Genomic DNA, 24,261 nt, shown 5'->3' on the forward strand with positions numbered 1-24,261 from the left:
AAAATAGCTCTTTGGCTGAACATGATTCAATCATGGACAGTGGTTCCCTGTGACTGAAACAAGTAAAACCAAATAGAATCAACCATGTACAACTAACTAGAATCAATGATGTTCATTTAACTTGAATGAATGGTTTTAGTTTAACTTTCATTTAAATTGACATTCAAATAATGCTTCCTGTTTTGTCCTGTGATTTACATAAACTAAATATAACTTTTCTTTATACATACAATGTTTGGTGTTGGCAGTCCAAAAGTGATACTGGTTTCACCAAGAACACTACCATAGTGGTGACTTTATTATTAAAGCAATTTAATTTTTGTTAGCAGGTCCTCAACCCAATCACAAGCTCCACGTTTTACCACAATGGTAACCCCCAAAACACTAACATAACAGGAACTTTTAAATACCAACATAATAGAGCATTAAACATTAACAAGTCTCTCCATCTTGCTAAAAAATGCATAAAATAACACTTTATTTCAACATTTACTCTCCCAATTCAGCCCCTTTGCAAAGCATGATGGGAAGTGAAAGTCCTGTTTGATTGGGTTACTTGATTGAAACATCAAAAGTAACTGTGTAACTAGTCAATTTAACATGAAGCAATCACATTTGAATCAGAAACCTGGTACAATAGTGTTAAATCAAAATAAATAGTGGGGGTGATTGATTTTGATTTCACTTTTTTAACTTTAGTTAGTGTGTAATGTTGCTGTTTGAGCATAAACAACATCTGCAAAGTTACGACGCTCAAAGTTCAGTGCAAAGGGAGATATTTTCTTTTAAAAAAATTCTCTGTTTGAGGACTACAACAAATGGCTGGTAGGGACTACAACGAGCTTCTTCCTGGTTGGTGACATCACTAACCCTAAAATTTACATAAACCCTGCCCCAGAGTACACACAACAAAGGATTGAGGCCATGTTATTGCAATATAGTGCGTAACACAAATTCTCCGGCTCTGTAGGATCTTACAACAGTTCCCACACGAGCGATTTATAGATTATCATGACAGAATATACTAATCAATGACTTTAAGATATTCCACATCAGCTACATAAATTAAGCAACTAACCATTCAGAAGTGTCCTGTTGCATTCTACATGTTGTCACTTCTTCTTGAGTCTCTCCACCATTGTCCGACTTTAGTTTGAACATAAAAGGCTGAACAGTTTCTGACATTTTTAGTCTTCGTGAGGTAATCGGCGCTGCTAACCCCGCCCTCTGCTTAAGAGTTGCAGCTCATTTGCATTTAAAGGGACACACACAAAAACTGAGGGTTTTTGCTCACCCTTAAAGAGTAGGGTATTTTGAGCTAAAACTTAACATATTTTACATCTTGTAAAAATGACATTATATCACCCCTTTAAATAAAGTGAACACCATCAAAAAAAAAAATTTTTTTTTTTTGTGTATTTTTGATCAAATAAACACAGCCTTGTGGTGAGCATGAGAGACTTCTTATACTGACCACAAACCTTTGAACGGAAATGTCTGTATCATAAATGACCATGTGTGTCACAGCTTTCTTGTTTCCCTTCTATCATGCCAATGCATGCATCCTGACACCTTTTCATCCATCTTCTTGTGTTTACATGTGTAAAGGATGCCTGATAGTGCAGATGTGGTATATAGAAAAGGCAGAACACAGTGGAAACAGTCTCACAGGATGTGTCACCACCACCACCCATCAACTAGCATGCTTCTGCAAAGCCTCTTCTCTTCTGCTTTCATTTGTGCGAAATGCACTACCACTTCTCACTTGTCTCAGAGACAGAAATAGAAAGTCTCAGTTCTTCTCATAAACACTTTCATTAAAGTCTTGAGTTTCCATGCTGGAAGAGGAGCAGATGTGTGTCCGTATTTTCCCTGGGGGTTATTTTGTCTCGATTGCGGAGTCTTGTGACCGCCCAGTGTGAATCGGGTCAAGTGATAGAGAACGAGTTTGAAGTTTCTAAATGAACACTCGTTGCTTAATCTTCATAAATGATTATTCCTCAACAAGAAATGCCATTTAATGGTTAATTCAGCCAAATGAATTACACTAAGCTACGCCTTTGCTTTTCATAATCCAACAATTGCTCTGCTAATCCGGTTAACATGTAGACGGAACGGGGGGGTTTGCAGCCCCTCAGGCATTATCACAACTGACGGCAATAAAACAGATGGTGTTTCATTCACACCTTTTTACATAAACCACAACTGTACAGCCCTGCTTTCCCCATGTACCTCAGTGTCTTATTCTGGTTTCTGCTATGCAGAAAAGATGTGAAGAAATAGTTTGACAAGACCTGTTGTGAGTGTTAAGTCTCTAAATAGATATTCAAATGAGAACCATGTCTCTACAAGTTTTTACCATTTACATTTACTTAAGGTTCTTTGCAGCATTTCAGGTTCAGTATCAAAAAGAATCATTTTACAGTTCTTCAGTTGGCTGTATGGTTTTTCATTGTTTTTTTAATGGATGACTTTAATGGTTTTCTAAAAACCAAAATGGTTTTCTAAAAATAAAATATGGAAAACCATATTTTTGGGGATCTTTGTGGAATAGAAAAGAGTTTTTCTATGGCATCAGGCTGTACCTGCTGTATATCAGCTTTGTGTCATCACTGTTACTATATGCAGTGTTTGTTTGCAGTATCCACTGTGACTGAGTTGCTGCTCTGTTTGAGGTATTTTGCTCAGTCTGTGGGTGAAATGGCACTGCAGTGTAATCGTACATCCACAGCAACAATAAACTGAGGTCCACACGGCCCCAGTGCACTGCAGCACCGACCAGAGGAATTCCCACCATTGTGTGAACGCCTCAGCTTGCTTCTCAAACAGATCACACTTTGTTGAACCTGACAGCTCAAATGCAACTTTTTATGGCTATATTCTATATTATTATAATGATATCGATTGTGAAAACTCAGCTGTTTTGGAGCAGCAGATTCACCCTCAATTTCAGTGCGGTCAGGATGTCATGTTCCCACCCTAATTCCATCCTTCATAGCCACTGCATAGAGGGAGACATTATCACTGCTGTGAAATCATTGTGGCATTTTTCCATTTTCTGAGTTCATGGAGAGATTGCAAACACTCCTCCCTCTGTTTGGGTCATTTAATAAACTTTGATCCTGTTTTCAGGGTTAGTAATAATCTGCAGTCTATACAGATTACTGTTCCAGACTTGTGTGGCATTAACATCAGTCTGCCAGCAATCACACAAAGTCAAAAGAGGGCTAGTGTTTTGCAAAAGGGCAAGAACAAGAATGAAGCCTTAACATTGTGAAGGCCCTACGGTTCCACTAAATATATGGTTTCATGAAGGACGAGTTTAAAAGTTTGCATATTATGTTGGCTAATTTGATAATAGTTTTAGTAACCAATAAAGTTTAACAGTCAATATGTGTTCACTTTGAGGTCATCTATGTGCTTGTGTAAACATTGACAAAGTTTGCTTTGGTTAAACTGATATTTCCTATTTACCAATAAAATTTTATCTAAACCAATCTTACATATTTTTAAACTAATTAAATCTTGCTTATTGTATATGTAGCCATATATAAACCATGTTCTTACTTTTAAAATTATTAAAAGCACAATATCCAATAACCACTAGAACAATGTTATATATTTTGTTGACTTGTGTACTTACATTATCCTAGATATTTCCAATAATGTTTAAATTTAGAGAAATAAGCAATTTTAACCAGGACATGTTCATTCAACGTCTATCAATGACATCATACCTGCGTTACCCTCGATTTCCGATTTTTATTTTGTAGAAACACCAAAGATGCTTTAATATATTACATGTTTTATTAGACAAGGGAACAACTGTTTAGTTACATTTATAGACAGAAAACTAATTATTGTTATATAGCTCAACATGTTTAGTCTTATTGTTTGAATCTCGTTTTCTTGATTTTCCACGACTGCATGTTTTTACCATGCCTCAGAGAAAAACACTATTTTGTCAAGTAGCTAACATAGCATAATCAGATGCAGAATCAGATTTATTTTTAGTAACAGTAAAACGTCTCCGGTTACTATGGTAACCTCGGTTCCCTGAGAGACGGGAACGAGACATGGCGTCAGAAGCTGACGCTTTGGGGACTCCCTTTTCTCCTAATTCTCCTGAAATCCTATTGCACAACGCCAGTGAAGTTGCAACTCTCACTGGCCAATGCCAGCCAAGACGGCGAAAGGGGCGGTACCCGCCTCTATATAATGCGCCGACCTGGCGGCATAAGCTCAGAATCTTCCGACTGAACGAGAGTACAGCAGACCTGAGCGGTGAACACGGCAGTCTACGCCATGTCTCGTTCCCGTCTCTCAGGGGCCGAGGTTACCATAGTAACCGGAGACGTTCCCTTTCGAGAACGGTCTCTCGACATGGCGTCAGAAGCTGACGCTTTGGGGACTGTATAGAACAACGCCGTGGGAACAGCGAAGAAGGAAAGCTCAGCCACTGCGGAGCTACTATGAACAGTAATAAAACATAATCCCCAATGAGTACACGCCTACGAAATGCTTATAACGTGGTTACTCATCTAACACTGTATGCATTCAAGAATAATATACAGGCTACATACGGGGTATTGAAGCATGTGGGCGGCCAGGCCGGGCACAGCAAAAAGAACATACACTTAACGAGCAGCTGTTGCTGGCGTAGGTGTAACATGAGAGAATTCATAGTGAGCCCTTGCTCATTGCGAGGACATAGACGAACTACTGGAACTGTGTCCCATATTCCAGGTCGCTTATGGTGGCATAACGTACGCGACAACAACGCGCCTCATACAGCTCGCTCTGCCAACATGAAGGGGAGAGCGCCACAGACTGGGTGTGGCGCTGGCTCCGCCCCCAGATTCACTTATACGACCTAGTTGAAACCACCAGCCTCAGCTAATGGGCGGGAACTGCAGGTAGAATATGAGTTGTATTCAACGCCAGGACTTGTGAGGCTAGAGAACACACGTCCAAATTGTAAAACCTGGCGAAGGTGTTCTGCGACGACCAGCCCGCCGCCATACAAATGTCTTTGATGGTGACGCCTTTAGTCCATGCCCACGAGGATGCAATCGCCCTCGTTGAATGCGCTCTGACGCCGATAGGGCATTCCATTCCTTGGTTAGAATAGGCCAAAGTGATCGCATCAACCACCCAATGCGATAGCCGCTGCTTAGAGACGGAACGTCCTTTGGTACTGCCGCTGAAACACACAAACAGCTGCTCAGAGAGCCTGAACTGAGCCGTGCGGTCAATGTAAATTCGCAAAGCTCGCACTGGGCATAACTCCTGATGAGGCGCGTTATCCACTGACTCCTGGGTGAAAGCCGAAAAGAGTTATCACTTGAGCTCTGAACGGCGTTGACAGTGATTTAGGCACGTAACCCAGCCTCGGCCTGAGTGTGACGTTACAATCATCTGGCCCAAACTGCAAGCAATCAGCGTTAATAGAAAGCGCTTGCAAATCCCCCACGCGTTTCACTGAAGCGAGGGCGAGTAGCAGCGCGGTTTTAAGTGAGAGCTCCTTTAAGACGACTGACATGAGCGGCTCAAAAGGCGGCCGAGTCAACGCTTCGAGCACAAGAGCTAAATCCCATGACGGCACCGTGGTGGGGCGAGAGGGTCTTAGTCGCCTTGCACCCCTCAAAAATTTTACCACTAGGTCGTGTCTGCCCACCGAGCGCCCATCGATAAGGACATGAAAAACTGAAATAGCTGCCACATAGACTTTAAGAGTGGAAGGCATACTGCCGCCGTCCAATCGCTGCTGCAAGAAATCTAGAATGCCTGAGACGGGGCAGCTTCCCGGTTCGAGACCATTCAGTTCGCACCATTTCACAAATACTGCCCATTTAGAAGCGTACAGGCGCCTTGTAGAAGGGGCTCGCGCCTCCGTAATCGTGTCCATAACACGGCAAGACAGAACGCTCGGATCTACCGGCTCCCTTGCACTACCCACACATGAAGTTTCCACCATTCGGGGTTGGGGTGCCAAATCGACCCGCCTGCTTGGGACAGAAGGTCTCGTCTCAGTGGAATCATCCACGGGGAGCCGTTAACAGTTCCAGCAGATCGGGAAACCACGGCCTGTTCGGCCAGTACGGGGCGATTAGAAGCACCGACGCTCTCTCCTCCCTGATCTTGTGCAGCACTTGTGACAATATCTTCAGCGGAGGAAATGCATAAAGGCGAACATTCGGCCATGGCATCGTCAGTGCGTCCCCTCCCAGGGGAGAGCGCGACAGAGAAAAGAACAGAGGACAATGCGTGTTCTCCTCCGTCGCGAATAGGTCCACTTCCGCCTTCCCGAACTGTTCCCAGATCATTCTCACTGTCCCGGGGTTCAATCTCCATTCTCCTTGAGGGATCCCGTCCCTCGACAGCATGTCCGCGCCGCTGTTCAGGTGGCCCGGAACATGCGCCGCTCGGATGGAGAGCAGATGGTGGTCGGCCCACAGTAGAAGCTGCGCAGCCTGCTCGTAAAGGGCTCGCGAGTGCACTCCGCCCTGGCGATTTATGTACGATACCACCGAAACATTGTCCGTACGAACCAATACATGATGGCCCCGGACTTGTGTGAGGAAGCTTCGAAGAGCCAGAAAGACCGCCCTCAATTCGAGGCGATTTATATGCCACGTCTTCTCCGATTCCGTCCAGTAGCCCGACGCTGGAACGCCATCGCAATGAGCTCCCCAGCCCGTCGTCGACGCGTCCGTCGTGACCACTTTCCGCCGCGTAACCACACCCAGCTGGGCGCCGCGTCGGTACAGGTCGGGATTCCGCCACGGCGCGGCGTGCTCAGGCACCTGCGAGTGACCACAACGCGGGCATAGCCCATTCTCCAAGCCCTCCTTGGTACCTGAGTTTTCAGCCATAACTGGAGGGGGCGCATATAAAGCAACCCGTGGTGGCATACCGCCGCGGCCGCCGCCATCCGTCCCAAGAGCCTCTGATATTCCTTCAGCGCTACAGGACGGCCCAGACTGAAAGCACTCAGGGCGGACATCAAATCGCGAACGCGCTCCTGACCTAGACGCGCTCTCATCGCGACCGAGTCCAACTCCACCCCCAGATACGAGATTGACTGGCTGGGGCATAACATACTCTTTTGTGTATTCACGCATAGACCCAGGTTCTCCAAATGAAGCAATAGAGTGCGTTTGTGGCCGTTGAGCACATCCTTCGAATGGGCTAAAACTAGCCAATCGTCCAAATAATTGAGTATGCGTATTCCGTTCGCTCTCAGGGGGGAAAGCGCTGCATCCACACATTTTGAAAACGTGCGAGGAGCCAGGGCTAATCCGAACGGCAGAACTGTGAACTGATATGCTGTGCCGTCGAACGCAAATCTCAGAAAGCGCCTGTGACGAGGGCGATCCGAATATGAAAATATGCGTCTTTCAGGTCTACTGAAATAAACCAATCTTCGGGCCGAATTTGCGCGAGGATCTGTTTCAATGTCGTCATTTTGAAAGGGCGCTTGAATAAAGCCCGGTTGATGGGTCTCAGGTCTAATATCGGACGGAGGCCACCGCCTTTCTTTGGAACGACAAAATAGCGGCTGTAGAACCCGCTCTCCCTCTCGCTTGGCGGGACCACTTCTATCGCGCGCTTTGCGGAAGTAGATTGAGAACTTCTTGCCTCAGCACCGACTCGTTGTGAGCCGGCACTGTCGACATAACCACGCCATTGAAACGGGGCGGTCTGCGCCGAAACTGCAAAGTGTAGCCGTTCTCTATTACGTTCCGCACCCAATCCGAAATACCCGGAACAGCCCGCCAAGCGCTCGCAAATTGGCACAGAGGACGGGGCACCCCGCCTTCTGTATTCAGGACAACGTCGCTGTATACTGGGGTAGCGCGCTGACAGCTCTCTTGACGAACGGGCGCGTTGAGAGGCGGCGAGTCGTGTATGTAAGAACTGACACGGGTGTTCCGCTGCGGCGGAGGACCTACATTCGGAGCGCGAGCGCCGCCGATTACACGGGAGAGCTGCGAGCCCGATTGTATCTGCAGCAATTCGCCTGCGTATAGAGTGCGAGAAGCTGCCGCTGCTAGAGGAGGAGAAAAAAGCTCTTTTTGTGAGGTTGTAACATTCTTTATTACATTTACAACAGAAACATTCTCGTAGTCGCCTGCAACCGCCAAGGGGACCTCGAGAACACCTCGGACGCTTCGCAGCGGGTCCTTCGCTCAGCGTCCTCCTCCTCTGCACTCTCCCGTCAGGAACGAGGCTTCTGTTCCGAAGAACTAGGAGCAGTGCCGGGCGGCCGCCTTTCTTAAAGCCGTGACGCGACTTCGGCGGTCTCTGCCAGGGTGCTCTGAGTACGTGCAGAAGGCTCCGGGTCTGGCGCCGAAGGGGCGGGAGCAGAGGGAGCTCGCTTCGGCGGCCTGTTTGAAGCCGAAGAAGATCTACTGCGCGCTGGAGGCGGCGCGGGCGCCCGGCGCGGAAGGAAATGACTCATCGCCCTGGAACGCTTCTGTGCTTCAGAGAAGCGCTCTGCAATCGCTTCCACGGCATCCCCAAAAAGGCCGGAGGGAGATAAAGGAGCGTTGAGCAGCGCCTTCCTATCTGCATCTTTTAACTCTGTAAGAGTCAGCCACAAATGACGGTGGAGCACAACCATAAAGCCCATGCTTCGTCCGATCGCCTGGGCCGTTTTCTTCGTTGCCTTCAGGGCAAAATCAGTCGCAGCGCGCAGATCTTTAAAGGCCTCGGGGTCCGCCTCCCCCTCGTCCAGGGATTTCAGGAGCTGAGCCTGGAAAACCTGAAGTACCGCCATCGTGTGAAGTGCTGAAACTGCTTCACCTGAGGCGGCGTATGCCTTATCAGCGATACGCGCGGTCACACGGCAGGGTCTTGACGGCAACATAGCGCCTGCCTTCAGGGAAGCTGACGAGGGGCAGAGGTGCGCCGCGATAGATTCCTCGACTGGCGGAATGCGCGTATAACCACGGGCTTCAGCGCCATCAACTTTTGTGAATATTTCCGAGCCGCTGGCGTGGGCGCGAGCCGAGTGGGGCGCGGCCCAGGTGCTAGCGACCTCCTCGTGCAGGTCTGGAAAGAAAGGGGCTCGCTTCCTTGGAGCGGCGGCTCGGCGGCCCAAGTGAAGGAACCACGAATCCAGTTTGCTCTTCGCTGGCTCGTCGGGGAGAATCCCATTCAAGACCGAGATCATTCACGGCCCTAGTAAGAACCCTAACAAGCTCGTCTTGAAACGCCACCTGCCCCTCCGGCTCAGAGCGCTCCTCCAAGAGGTTGTCCGCCCAGTCCTTCTCGGACGCCGTTAGGGACATGGCCTCTTCGGGTTCGTCATCCCTCGCCGCGCCGAACGAAACCATCTCCGACGCGCCGGGGGCGGGTCGAAGACCCTCCTCGGTGAAGTAAACAGGAGGGCGGGGTGGTGAGTCACACCTCATTCCCGCATCATCGCCCCTATGCGGCTGTCCCACCAGCGGCTCGTCAGCGGCAGTGGGACGTTGCCTAGGACAGTCACCAAGGGCGATGCTCCTCCGAGCCCTCAGCACCCGCACTGGGAGATCCTCGCAGTGCGGGCAGCCCGACCCGGTGAGTGCTGCTTCTGCATGGGCGAGTCCCAGGCACAGAATGCAGTACTCGTGGGTGTCCGGAGCCTCGATAGGCCCCGAACACAGCGTGCAGAAGGTAGACATGCTGGAACGCCGAGAGGGTAATCCGTCTACTTCGCGTCTTCTCCACAGCTGTCTCGTAGTAATGTCGAAGTTATTAATTGTTGAAGTGAAAAGGAAGATTCTGAGCTTATGCCGCCAGGTCGGCGCATTATATAGAGGCGGGTACCGCCCCTTTCGCCGTCTTGGCTGGCATTGGCCAGTGAGAGTTGCAACTTCACTGGCGTTGTGCAATAGGATTTCAGGAGAATTAGGAGAAAAGGGAGTCCCCAAAGCGTCAGCTTCTGACGCCATGTCGAGAGACCGTTCTCGAAAGGGAACAGCATTTTCTCCATCATACAATATGTTTTTATTTTAATTGCATGCCATTTCTCAACACAAGCCATTCAGCATTTATTAATATGATATTCTAATATTGATCTAGCTTACTGCAGTGTGCAACAAGTGTCTCATAGCAGCCGCAGAGTGAACTCAGAGTAACGTTATAAGAATTTTCAACGCACTTAAATGTATCTAATATGATAAACAGTGCTGCTTTACCCGATATACGCTTGACTGGAAGAAGCGGAAGCGGTGACCGTGGCATAATAAAAGTTTCACTGCTCTAGAGGCGCGTGTCGCTCTCGTCTCTCATTAACAATTGCTCCAGCGGCCTCGTTCAGCTCCAACATCACTCGGCCCCTCTTTGCTTCATACTACAGTAATGTTAATAATCTCATTCACGAACATGATTTCTGCCCGAGTCACATCTCGATTCTTTTCCACCGTCTGTGAGGTGAAGAATACAACTCCCAAGATTCCGCGCTCAATCTCAGCATCATCAAGCTATGCCTTTGTTTTGAATTTACATAGTGTGCCTTTAAATTTAATTGTTTTCACAATGAACAGATTTTACTTTAGTTGACATTTTCTGTTGAAGAAAGGATTTAAATCGAACACATCAAAGTGCTTGGCTTTTAATTCCATTGAATTCTGCAGATTTCCCCTCATAATAAGGGCACAGAATAGTAGAGAATATCATACAAACTAGCAGTTGATCAATTAGTCAGCCTTGAACTTGTTTCTTTGTATACTAAACAGTGAGAAGAAGGAAACCAGATGAAGGCTTTTGCCCTCCATGTTCACCTCAGCCCTCTGTTTACTGCCTGAGCAACACTTTACCCAGAATTCCTCACCCATCGTCACTCTGTCTGGAGTCCATCATCTGTCCTGGCAGCTTAAGTGGACGTCAGTAATCTTGCCACAGACTTTTTCAGTTTAAAGTGAGGAATATCATGCAGCTTTAATTTGTCAGGAAACGACGTGCGCCTAGTGAGTACAGTTTATCAGTTCTTCAAGTCTGCTCTCAGACAGGCACCAGCGGGACCGCCTGGCTGAGCTGTGCAAGGCACAGGCTGCTCCTTTCTATAGCATGGGACCTGACAGCGGCTTCCTCTCAGGAAATTTGTTCTAAGCTGCTCCGAGCTTAATTTCTAGCTACCTCGTACTGTTTTTTATTTTATACAAACCAAATTAAGTGTAAGTATGTGTATTGTGTCTGATGCAGGATAAGAGAAACATTCATTGGAACATTGTTTACACTGTTTTACACACAATACACTAAAACGGTTGTGATTGGAAAGATTTTGTCATGTCACTTTTGATCAATTTAATGTTCCTTACAAAATCTTTACCTAAATCCTTACTAAATTTCTTTAAAAAAAATCTAACTTTTGAACTGTAGTGTATATAACATGTAATTTCATATGTAATTCAATTGATGTGTGCTCACAGGTGTGTATGTATATAATCTAGGGCTGGGCGATATATCGCATGCGATTGTCACGCGCATTTCGTCAGTAAAGCCGGTTCCCTGATTGGCGCTAAATCGCCATCACCTGCTTTCAAATGGAGCGGCATTTAATAGACAGAGCCATAGTTCACTGACAAGCTACGCAATATCACGTTCATTATCGAAGACGATTCATCTGCGATATGAACGCGATATTGCGTGGCTTGTCAGTGATCCACAGCTCTGTCTATTAAATGCCGCTCCATTTGAAAGCAGGTGATGGCGATTTACCGGCTTTACTGACGAAATGCGCATGACAGTCGCATGTGATATATCGCCCAGCCCTAATATAATCCATTTTATATATGGCTTCATAAGTGCCTTGTCCAATTAATTATATTTCCAAAATCAACTAATAAGATAAACTAAACAGTGATGGTACCAGGCTCTTATTTTGAATGTCAGGTCCACTGCAGACACATATTTGTCTTCAGTGTGGAGTGAATGTAATTCTCTTTGACTGGACGTGACGTGGAGATTCCTCACATGGCCGGCTGTCTCTTCTCTGATACACAGGGAATGTCAGACTCTACTGGGCTAAATGTTTCCCAGTGAGGATCTTATCTGTGACTCACACGCTATCTTTCTTTAAGTCAGAAACTCTTAGCACATCTCTTCATTATGAGTGCTTATCTACAGCTAGCTGATTAGCTACCTTTATTTTTTTCCCATTTATATATAACCTTTTAGTACAAACATTAGTTTAAGCAGTTCTTTCATTCATTCATTTATCATCATAACCTGTACACTACCTTTCAAAGGTTTGGGGTCGGTAAGATTTTTAAAAGATTTTGAAAGAAGTCTGTTATGCTCACCAAGGCTACATGCTTATTTGAATATATTTTAAAATGTAATTTATTTCTGTGATGGCAAAGCTGAATTTTCAGCATCATTACTCCAGTCTTCAGTGTCACATGATCCTTCAGAAATCATTCTAATATGCTGATTTAAAGGTTTAGTTCACCCAAAAATGAAAATTCTATCATTAACAACTCGCCCTCATGTCATTCCACACCCGTAAGACCTTCGTTCATCTTTGGAACATAAATTAAGATATGTTGAACCACTGTAGTCACATGAACTGTCTTTAGTAGCTTTCTGGGCATTGAAAGCAGGTCAAAGGGCATTGAAATTGTCTTGCTGGCAATGCAGGACTCACTGAGCCATTAGATTTTATGAAAAATATCTTAATTTGTGTTCTGAAGTTGAACGAAGGTCTTACAGGTGTGGAACGACATGAGGGTGAGTAATTAATGACAGAATTTTCATTTTTGGGTGAACTAAACCTTTAAGAAACATTTCTTAAATGTTTCTTAAACAGTTGTGCTGCTTAATATTTTTGTGGAAACTATGATACATTTTTTTTTAGGATTCTTTGTTGAATAGAAAGTTCAAAAGGACAGCATTTATTTGAAACAGAAAATCTTTTCTTTTAATTTTCTTCAGAAAATACTTTTACTGTCACTTTTGTTGAATTTTGATAATGCATTCTTGCCGAACAAATGTATTAATTTCTTACTGACCCCAAACATTTGAATGGCATTATACATTATTATTTGATGAAATAAATGCAGCCTTGGTGAGGATAAGAGACTTCTTACTGACCCCAAACTTTTGAATGGTAGTATATATTGTTTTCCATTTTAAAAGGAACCAAAGTCTTTTAAGACAAGTCATTTCACTCAGCAGCCATCTTTGAATGAGGAAACATCAGATTCTCCAAAGCTGTTTGCCAAGCTTTCGATTAAATTGTATATTTGAAATCACCAATGAAATTTGACAACAACGGTCTCATAAATTTTGTTTCTAAACGCTCGAATCATGACAAAAAAAAAAACAGATCAAGCTAATGTGCATGTGCAGTCCTAAGTGTGCATCTCGTGTCACATTTCGGAGGCACGCGTCTGACTGTTTCTATAGGAACCGGAGCTTCTAACGGCCGCTGCACTGATTTACCACAATGATTTACAAATTGGCGATTGGCTCTTATTTCAAAGGCGGGAATTATTCCTCCATATCGCGCATTGCACTTTCTCCCATTCAAAACAATACGAGTGGCACATCTTGTGTTATACTATAGTCTTTGAAGGAACTGCATAAAATCATAAGAACGATCAGGAGATTATAATACGTTGTTCTAATCTATTATATTTTCTATTTTATAGATTTAACGATAAAAAATAAAAATATTTGCACCTGCTGAAGTATAGCTGGAATCAAATTCATATACCATGATATTTACACGTTTTGTATGTGATGAATGCAGGTTTGTTGGCTCTGGTCTCACAGCACATCTGCTAATGCTTGTCTCATATTGTGTTATGTGCAAATATCAGCAAATATATTTGAAAATTAGGCATATTCAGTGCTTGCTAGCTACTTTTTTTTTTCTTCATCCTTGTTGGTGCAGCTGACCTGTGTTTTATTTTGATTTAAGGATTATCCATGAGCCGCTAGTGTTCAGAGAAACGCTCATTAAAGCCATCTCATGAAAGTAGGCTACATGTGCTAATGGACTCTATGATTTGCCTCGGGTCCTGCAGCTCTGATTCCAACAATATGTGGGTAGTAAGATCAGTGGTTTGTGAGTTTTTCTCATTGTAATGCAGTGGTAATGTGTTTGGTTTACTTAAACACAGCATCATTACTCCAGGCAGGCTTTGACAGCTCTGGGACGTTTTGCTGCTCAGAGCTCTGATCTGAATTTGAATCAGACATATGTTGCTGTTATACAGGTGGAGCTTTGTGCATTTGTTTTACCTATGCGTATGGTTTATCAAAGCTGATGTACCTTAACAGTTGTTTTAAATATTCTGCTGTCGTAAAACCCGCTGATTTTCTTTTCAATGGCTAAAAAACAAAGACAGTTTGTAATGACAAGGAAATCGAGCACTTATCTTATTGATTTCATGTTGTCTGTTGTTCAAAGTAAATGTAGGACACTGTTGGAGTGTTAAAACAGAGTCAGTCATGTGAACATGAGCTGATGAGTTTTTTCTGGAAGGGCCCTTTGGGCTTATATCTGCATTGATCCCTGTGCCACTCAAAGCCAGCTTCTAAACCATCTCTTTAAAGTATATTACACTCAGTTCACCTGCTTTGTGAACTTTGTCGCACTCGCATGAAAAAAAAATAAAAAAAAAATGGTGGTGCATTGATAGATCTCTTTTAGGAAGAGTGTGTGATGAATACGGACTAAACTAGGTTTGTAGGGCCTATACGGTTTCAAACCTCACAAAAACTGATATTTTGTTGATAAAAATGTCTTGTTTTGTCCATACAGTGGAAGTAAATGGGATCCAACATTGTTTGAGATGTTGTTATAGTATTTATCAATATTTATTTTAAATAGCTTTTATTTTTAACAATGTTTGTTTTTATTTTAATTTAAGTTTAAGCTTTAGTAATTTTATTTAGTGATTGTCATTTTTATTATTATTTTTTTAATATTTCTATTTAGCTTGAATTTATTTTTATTCCATTTTAATTTTAGTACTTTTAATACTTAAACATTTTATTATATTTTATTTTATTTCAGTTAGTTGCCATGGCAACATTTCTTATGTTTTTCATCTAATGTTTATATTTTATTTCATTTCAGCTTTATTTAATTTAATGAAATATGAGTCATACAGGTTTGGGACGACATGAGCGTGAGTAAATGATGACATAATTATATATTTTGGGTGAAATTTTAAATCACTTTAAGTACATTATACATTGGCCCTGTGCCAAATCATACACTCAGCCCTTCGTTGTCCTCCTCTGAATCCACATTTTGATGATGTAATGCCAAAGAAACTGTCCGTTGTGAAGTCCCGATGTGGACTTCGCACTCTGGCCACAAAGGGGGCACTCCTGAGCATCCATTTAACCCATAAAATCATTAATGGGACACCCTGTGGTATTGCTGGAATTCACGAATGGGCACAAGCGAAGGCCATTAGACCACAACTCCTCATCTACTCCCTTTAAGCCTTGTTCAGACTTTCAGTCCAGATCTGGATTGGATTTAGCAAGAGTGAAAAGCAAACAATCACATGAAATGAGATTTTTACAAATCAGTTTCAAGCTCCATTCATATGTGGTTTGAAATCCTGTTCAAATGGCATTTATTGAAATCCATTTCAGTTTGACCAATTTGATCAGATTTTGCGTGGTTTATGACTTTCTCATGCCATGTAAAACATCAGATGTTGGTTTAGGTATACATGCTGAAAATCGCTGGAGAAACAAGGTTGTGTTGTTGCAAAGTGCTGGACAAGCAGAAAATGACAAGCATGGAATAAATCCATGCATTCCAGCCTCCTACGTTTCAGCCGCTGCCTCATTGATACATTGTCATGTTGTAAATAAGACAAAATCTGTATTGCAATGCAAACCCCTCCATGTTGCAGTTGTTGTTGCTGTTGTTTTTTGGCATATATCTTACCGACGCAGTGTCATTGCCATAGAAACAAATGCAAATATTCCAGAAAACAAAAGAGCAGCATGGAACAAACAAATCTGATCTGAACAGCTGTGATACACAATGTGGACAGTCAATAATTTTAGATCAGATTCCAATTGGATACACAAATACTCAGATTTGGCCTCTCAGTGTGAATGTAGCATTATTGCAAGAGCAAAACCTCAGTTACAGATAGAAAAACTTGAAAGATCCCTCACTTGTCCACTTATATTGGATAATTAATAAACTTTTATAAAAGTATGTGTGACTGAAGGAAATACGATAATTAAAAAAAAAAAAAAAAAAAAAAGAATTACCATTAAAAAGTTTAGGGTTGGTAAGTATTGGTTTTATGTTTTTGAAAGAAATCTCTTATGCTAGCCAAGGCTGCATTTATTTGATATATATATATTAGTAAAATATTATGAAATATTACAATTTAAAATAACTGTTTTTATTATATTTTAAAGTGTAATTTAGTACTGTGATTACAAAGCTGAATTTTCAGCAGCCATTACTCCAGTCTTCAGTGTCACATGATCCTTCAGAAATCATTATAATATTTCAGAAGTCTTTGATGAATAGAACAGCATTTTGAAATAGAAATCTTACCAAATAGGGAAAACACTGGGGGACCAAACCTGAAACTACTCGAAGAAGGTGGACTGAGTTTGGTTGCACTGTGGCTCAATTCGTGTGAATGTGAAAGCAACTCAAACTCGGGTCCAACTTATTCAGGAAGTTAAATAACATGCGTATGCACATAAACTTGCTCCCTTTCAAAATTTGACTGAAAGGAAAACCAGGGAAGAATGAAATTGTTAATTCAAATTCCATTTTAAAAAATGATGACGTGACCTCTTTCTAAGGTGAAGGAACTATGTTCTTATCTTCTATCAGTCGTTTGTCTTTGTTCTTGTTCTGTGCTTACTAATGTAAGTTTGTAGTTTTTGATGAGTGTTATAATGGAAGTAAGTGTCATTTTAGAACTAGGTCTTAATCTTTAAAGTGCACGTGGATTAGGCTGAATGGAAGACTTCGCCTGCATGGCTCAGAGGTGAATTTGTGCGGTCGGGTGACTTTATCTGAGGATGTGGACTTATAAGGAAGCAGGTCAATGCGCATTCACAGTCCTGCCTGTTTGATCAACTCCCTAAATTACCCTCAGCAGATCATGAATCATATATAAATAAATAAATAAATAAATAAATATATATATACAGTATATCAGGGCCATAACCACCAGACATTGAGGGGACAAGTCCTCCCAATAATTAGAAATAGCCAAACTGTCCACCCCAATATTTGCTATTCTTGATGCTGCTCTGCTACACTTTATTACACACCGCTCAGTTTCTCATTAGTATGACAAAAAGTAAAAGTTACATTTCTAGGCTGCTCTGCCTCAGCGGTCTAATCTAATCGATTAGAGCAGGGGTTCCCAAACACATTCCTGGAGCCTCAACCAACACTGCACATTTTGTATGTCACTTTTGTCTGAAGCACCCACTTCAGGTCTTGGAGTCTCGACTAATGAGCTGATGATCTGAATCAAGTGTGTTTGATTTATTAGACATGAAAAACATGCAGTGTTGGAGAGGCCCCAGGAATGTGTTTGGGAACCCCTGGATTAGAGAGAGAAAATATCAGGTCTTTGATTGGACGAACATTTTATGGTCCTACGCCTTCCACAGATCATATTAATACATATAAATATATTTAGAGCACTTAAAGGGATAGTTCACCCAAAAATGAAAATTCTGTCATCAATAACTAACCCTGAAGTTGTACCAAATCTGTGTAAATTTGCTGAACACAGAGGAAGATATTTGGAAGAATGTTTGTAACCAAGCAGATCTCACCCCCATTGACTACCATGGGGGGCGAGTCTGCTTGGTTGCAAACATTCTTCCAAATATCTTCCTTTGTGTACAGCAGAACAAAGACATTTATACAGGTTTGGAACAACTTGAGGGTTAGTAATTGATGACAGAATTTTCATTTTTGTGTGAACTATCCTTTTAAATTAGTGATTGCTATCGGGATGTGAAGAGACCAGCATAACAAAAAATGTTTTTGAAGCAAATCACCTACCCTGCCTTTAATGCAGTACATCAGACTCAGTCTGAGTCTCCTTACTGATTTTCCATCCAATACCTCATTCAGATCTGTGCCACAAAAAAGCTCAAAAACAACCCCCAAACCCTGTCCTCCTTTAAATCAGGCAACATTACAAAGAAGACAGCCCAGCTGCACATGAACTCAGTTACGGGGGCTGTCCTAGACAGGATTGTTTGGGTTACCCCACTGTGACTGTCTGACTCTAGGCTCTGAGTGAACTATATTTGATATCATCAGCCCATGTGGCCCTGGAAATGCTGAACTCTGCTGACATGTGCTGTCTCGTATGCTTTGAGCCACACTTAACGGACGATAAACAAATCAGGACGATTTCATTCACTTGTCCATCTCCCTAATCAATCCACTGACTCAACAATTAACCTACAACGAAGAGCATGACAGGATTACCAGGTGAATTTTCACACATACACATTTTCTTGTAAATGACAACAAATCTTATGTGTTTTAGGGCCATTTCCCCCCCAAGGATCCATTTCAGCAGTTGAATTGAAGGCACTCTCACCAGAGCTTCAATGCAGATTACATTCTCAATTACATCTTAACGATTTAAAACAGTATTCTCATTTACCTCAATTTCACGGACAGTCCCCCATGCATCGCCAGAACAATGGATCTTTCAGGAGGTGTAAATTTAAGTCTAACTCCATTCTCTCCCATCCATTCATTATGAATGAGACAGGAAGAGAGATTCTTGTAGTAGCCAGGTCTGCTCTTCCTCACTGGTTTACTGCACACTAATAAATAATAGCAGTCCTGTCTTTGGAGAAGCCAGCCAGCTCTGGCAGCAGAGTGTTTCCAGTGCTTTAAAAACACCAAATGCATGAAAGGGCACATTAATGCACCATTGTGGATTCAATAAACATCTCAACAGTTTCACTGGAGCATTTTGGTCAGACTGTTGGCTCAAAAGTGAAAGTTAGCTGCAAGCTTGTTGTTATGGTTCCCTTAAGTGTCTGCTAACAATCTGAAAACCATTGATTTGTTAAAAAAGCTTTGTTTTGATGCTACATGTTTTCAGTTATAATGACAAGTGCTTTGGTCATTTTCTAAAGTAATTTTTAGCATCAAAACGCTGTAAGTGAATCAGCAGCTGCAACAAAACAGTTCTTTTTTTATTATTAATAATTCACATCATGCATGAGACTTTTCTGTTGCTCTTCATTATTGTTTTTCTTTTGACATTGATTGAACAGCATGTTTTTGAATGTACTGTGATTGGGATGGTACAGGTTTAGCTTAAAGCTATGGTATGCTATAAAAGAAACACAAATCTAGCTTGACCATAAAGCATTTATAAAGGGACAAATGATTTCTAGGTCAGATGTTTGTGTGTTTATTTATGAACAGCTTAGGGGCCATTCACTCAGAATGCGTTTCTGTGTTAAAAAATGTGAAATGCTTGGTAGTGGAATGACAAAGAAAGAAAGGTCTAGAGATACTTTTCATATAGTAGTTGAACATGTAACTTGAGCATTGTGCATTTATAACAACCATATCATGCTCAAAACACTGCAAAATACATGACATGCGGAATGGTCAAAAACTTCCATCTATTGCATGCTTGCATAGAAAAACAATGGAAAACGGCGCAGTACAATGCAAAAATGCGTTCTGTGTGAATGGCCCCCTAGTGTGCAGTGCATGCCACAGGTTTGGACGTTTAATGTAATAGGGCAAGGGTCTTCAACTGGGGGTCCGCGACCCTGCTCTCTGAATCCTCTCATTAACAAACAAAGACACACACAATGTAAGTAAGATATTCATTATGCATTATGTAAACAGCTTTATTGATTTTAAGGTAACGTTGTGAGATCGCAAACTGAGATGAGTGACAGCTTTCTAGTAACTGTAAAGCCCCGGGTATACTTCACTTTCCACCTCTCGCGCGCAGTCGCGTCTCCGCATCTATCAAAGTATACTAAGGGGGAGCGGTCTTTGGCGCTTTCTGTGCTATATAGCTATAGTCCATACATAAAATGAATAGAAGTATTGTTTTTCATGCAACTTGAAGAGGACAGATGGCCAGTTAGACACTACAAAGTTTCAGAAGTGACATACATATAAATGCGTGATTCACTATCAAAATTGCACAGGCCTAGTTAAAGGTGCCCTAGAATCGAAAATTGAATTTACCTTGGCATAGTTGAATAACAAGAGTGTAGTACATGGAAATGACATACAGTGAGTCTCAAACACCATTGTTTCCTCCCTTTTTTTGTGTAAATCTCATTTGTTTAAAAGACCTCCAAATAACAGGTGAATCTCAACATAAAACCGACTGTTACGTAACAGTCGGGATCATTAATATGTACGCCCCCAATATTTGCATATGCCAGCCCATGTTCAAGCATTAGACAAGGAAAGGCAGTATTAACGTCTGGATCTGTGCACAGCTGAATCATCTGACAATAGGACAATAGCGAAAAATGGCAGATGGAGCAATAATAACTGACATGATCCATGATTATATGATATTTTTAGTGATATTTGTGAACTGTCTTTCTAAATGTTTCATTAGCATGTTGCTAATGTACTGTTAAATGTGGTTAAAGTTACCATTGTTTCTTACTGTATTCACGGAGAAAAGAGCCGTCGCTATTTTCATTATTAAACACTTGCAGTCTGTATAATTCATAAACACAACTTCATTCTTTATAAATCTCTCCAACAGTGTAGCATTAGCCGTTAGCCACGGAGCACTATCAAACTCATTCAGATCAATCAAATGTAAACATCCAAATAAATACTATACTGACATAATCCGACGCATGCATGCAGTATGCATGACGAACATCTTGTAAAGATCCATTTGAGGGTTATATTAGCTGTGTGAACTTTGTAAATGCACTGTATTATAGTCGAGAGCTCCGGGGGCGGGGAGCGCGCGATTTAAAGGGGCCGCAGCCTGAATCGGTGCATAGTTAATGATGCCCCAAAATAGGCAGTTAAAAAAATTAATAAAAAAAAAATATATATGTGGTATTTTGAGCTGAAACTTCACAGACACATTCAGGGGACACCTTAGACTTATATTACATCTTGTAAAAACTGGTTCTAGGGCACCTTTATAACTAGCACAGGACAAATGTCAAAATTGATGTACGCAATTTAAATGCAGACTATTACTTTAAAAAAAACTGTATCAATATAATTTTTAAATTCCATTCCAGTTATTTGGGAAAGTAATGACTTGTAAATAATCTTAAATGTCCCACTGTACATTATTCTGTCGCTGCTTACACATTACATCTGCACTTTACTAGAGAATCTGCACTAGTTTCAGATACTCAGTGATCTGATTTTTAATTGTCCATCTCACAGAAAAATTAAAAAGATAAATTAAAAATTGTCCATCTGATTGTAAGATTAAAATGTATGACTCTGCAAATCCATTAAAATAATTTACAATTACAAACTGCTAATGAATTGGGATTTTTATTGCAACATTTGTTGCATTTTTATCGCAAAGTGTTAATTTGATGCATAGGCTAAATGTCAATTCATGAAAGCAATATAGTGATGCCTGTGCAACAACAATAATGTGTATAGTTCTGATCTAACTTATTCTAATCATTATATGGTTAGTTTCTACTAATATCAGTGCTTAATATGTAGCTCTGTTTTACACATTTTATTTCGGGGGTTCAAAGGCCTTAATAATAATAAAAAAACAGAGATATTACATCCAAAGTATGTAAGGTAGTACAACTAGATCTCTTTTATTGAATCCAAAAGGTTTTAATTATATTTTGCTACATATAAAGGTATTTTAGCTATTTTGAAGTGTCAAAAGGTTATTCGGTTTAACCATCCAAAGGCAAATATAGCCATTTCATTTGTAATTAATATATCTTAAAATGTAATAAATGTATATATATTTTTATTCTGACATGATTTTACAACATTATATATCAACATAGTGCAAAATGGTATTAAAATTATGTGTAGAAGTCATTGTTTTGTTATGAGAAAAATGTCTGGGAAAAAAAATTATTTCATTGATGTCATTCGGTGTAACCAATATAAAGGGACCATTTTGGATCAAGACATGAGGTCAATATCATGTGACAGGATGTGACATCATTCAGACACCTGCAATGAACCACATAGGCATGAAGCAAAGTAACTAACTCTCTTTTAACTATTTGAAAAATGTATGTTTTCACTTGCTCATACACATGTCCCGAAACATCAGGTCATTCGGTACAACCGCTATAAAACATGGAAAATGTTGTAATATTTCCTAACTTGCACTAAGTATAAGATTGTCCTTTTGCTAGCTATCTAGCAACCTAACTAGTTAGCTAGCTAGATATCAGCCTAAAATATCTTCATTCGGTAAAACCGAAATTTTGGTTAAACCGAATGACTTTTTTGTCTTGTTAAAAATGACAAAAGCATTGTTAATTGATTATAAAAACCACATAATCTCATTGTTAACACTTATAATTAATTTTGAAGTTTTATGTTTTTTTTAGTTTAAAAAATCTTATTCATCAATGAACCAATATTATGTTTCAAGCTTGATCAATGTGGTGTGTGAGCCACATTCTCTCAGTATGTATAAACCAACTGTTAATGAGATGCAGCTAATCAAATATTCCAACTGCTAATTAGTGGATTAATCCTCTTATCAAGTGTGACCATACAAGAAAAGGTCATTAAATTTCCTGGCTGGGGAGTCAGTTGCGTAATCTCAGGCTCCCTGTGGTAAACATTTAAATCTTGTCATCTCTTGACTGTGAGATCAGTTACATGCTAAATCTAAAATATACATCTGCATTCTAATAAAAAAAAAAAAAAAAGTTTTGCTCTTGAAGTAATTGAGCAGAACATCTGACAAATGTTTAAAATGATATACACTCACATGAATGTCATATCAGGGTCCTAGAACAGGGCATTTTATTGTTCTTGATTCCAAAGACCCTCAAATACGATGAAAGCCTTACAAGGGACCTATAATTGCCTATATTGTCATGGTGCAAAAGCAAAATATTTCCCAAAAATATCTGCCAAATATTTACCCTGTGTTAAGCTGACCGTGTTATCCTTTTTAATTAATTAATTAATTTATTTATTTTCATGGACCCCCTTAGCACCCCCTTGTGGCTTCCTTCAGGTCTCCTGAAACCAGTTTGAAAACCCCCTGGCCTAGCCATTTTATTCCACATAGAGTGGGCCACATACTCAGAGAAGACACCATTTTGAGATCACCGATCAAATTCTTATGCATTAAAATACTGTTTTAAGATTTTTGTTTTTTCAATCATGGGTCATTATGTTCAAAGACCACTGTCATATTGCCCATCAAAACATAAACAAAAATTATTTATTGAACTTAAATTCTGTAAATATATCATACACTACTTAAGTGTTTAAATGTTTTAATGCAAAATGACACAATTTTATTTATTGTGATCAGAACTGAGTATATCTAAGCCTTTTTGTATCTTTTAAAAGTCATTGTTATATTATCCCAAGAGTATGTTAAATCGCTAGACCCCAAATGTTGCACAATTGAAACTTTTTGTGCTTTGTTTTCCAGCGTTGGTGATAACTGATGGACCGCAGGATAAGTCTGGTCTTGCGGATGAGGTGGGGAGTGAAGATGACTTGTACAATGAGTTTCGAAGCTCCTCCAACCGATTTGGACACCCAGGAGGAGGAGGAGAGCAGCTGGCCATAAATGAGGTACAACATACAGACTGTGTGTGTTACTGTTTGTTTGTTTTCGTGGTTCTGTCTCTTTGTCAATGGCAGGACATTCACTTTCCCAAATTTTACACATAAAGCATGTTCATTCCAATCCTTAAAGGGTTGGCAAGTTGTGTTTGAAACCCAACGACTTACAGAGCCAAAACTGAATGTGTTTTTGTGTGAAGATAACTGGTTTCAGACAAGCTTTTAAGGCACCAAGGCAAGCTTTTCAGGCGAGTTTTTAGACAAGCTTTCAAGGCACATCATCGGTTGAAACACCCACACGATCTTATTTCTAAATGACAATGATTCAGCTATATCTATTAAACCTTTATCAAGTACAATAACAGTGAACATTCAAATCTGCATTGGTGCTGTTGCTGACCCAGAGAGAGCAGTTATGAAACAGCTTCACAAACAGTCTTTTCAACCACACAGTATCACTTTTTTGTGTTACAAACATTCAAATTATCGCAAAAGTACTGGAATAAAAG

At 41.2% G+C, this 24,261-nt stretch overlaps 1 protein-coding gene across 6 annotated transcripts in view; it reads left to right on the forward strand.

Annotated features, from left to right (window-relative positions):
• Positions 1-24,261, forward strand: part of arhgef4 (Rho guanine nucleotide exchange factor (GEF) 4) — a 102,841-nt gene that overhangs the window by 63,502 nt on the left and 15,078 nt on the right. For all 6 annotated transcript variants that reach the window (XM_067362132.1, XM_067362134.1, XM_067362136.1 and 3 more), the window contains one exon: positions 23,616-23,761. In XM_067362132.1, coding sequence (XP_067218233.1) covers positions 23,616-23,761 — 146 coding nt within the window. The remainder of the gene's footprint in view (positions 1-23,615; positions 23,762-24,261) is intronic.

The sequence above is a fragment of the Chanodichthys erythropterus genome, chromosome 16, assembly GCF_024489055.1.
Source record: "Chanodichthys erythropterus isolate Z2021 chromosome 16, ASM2448905v1, whole genome shotgun sequence".
Taxonomy (NCBI): Eukaryota; Metazoa; Chordata; class Actinopteri; order Cypriniformes; family Xenocyprididae; genus Chanodichthys; species Chanodichthys erythropterus.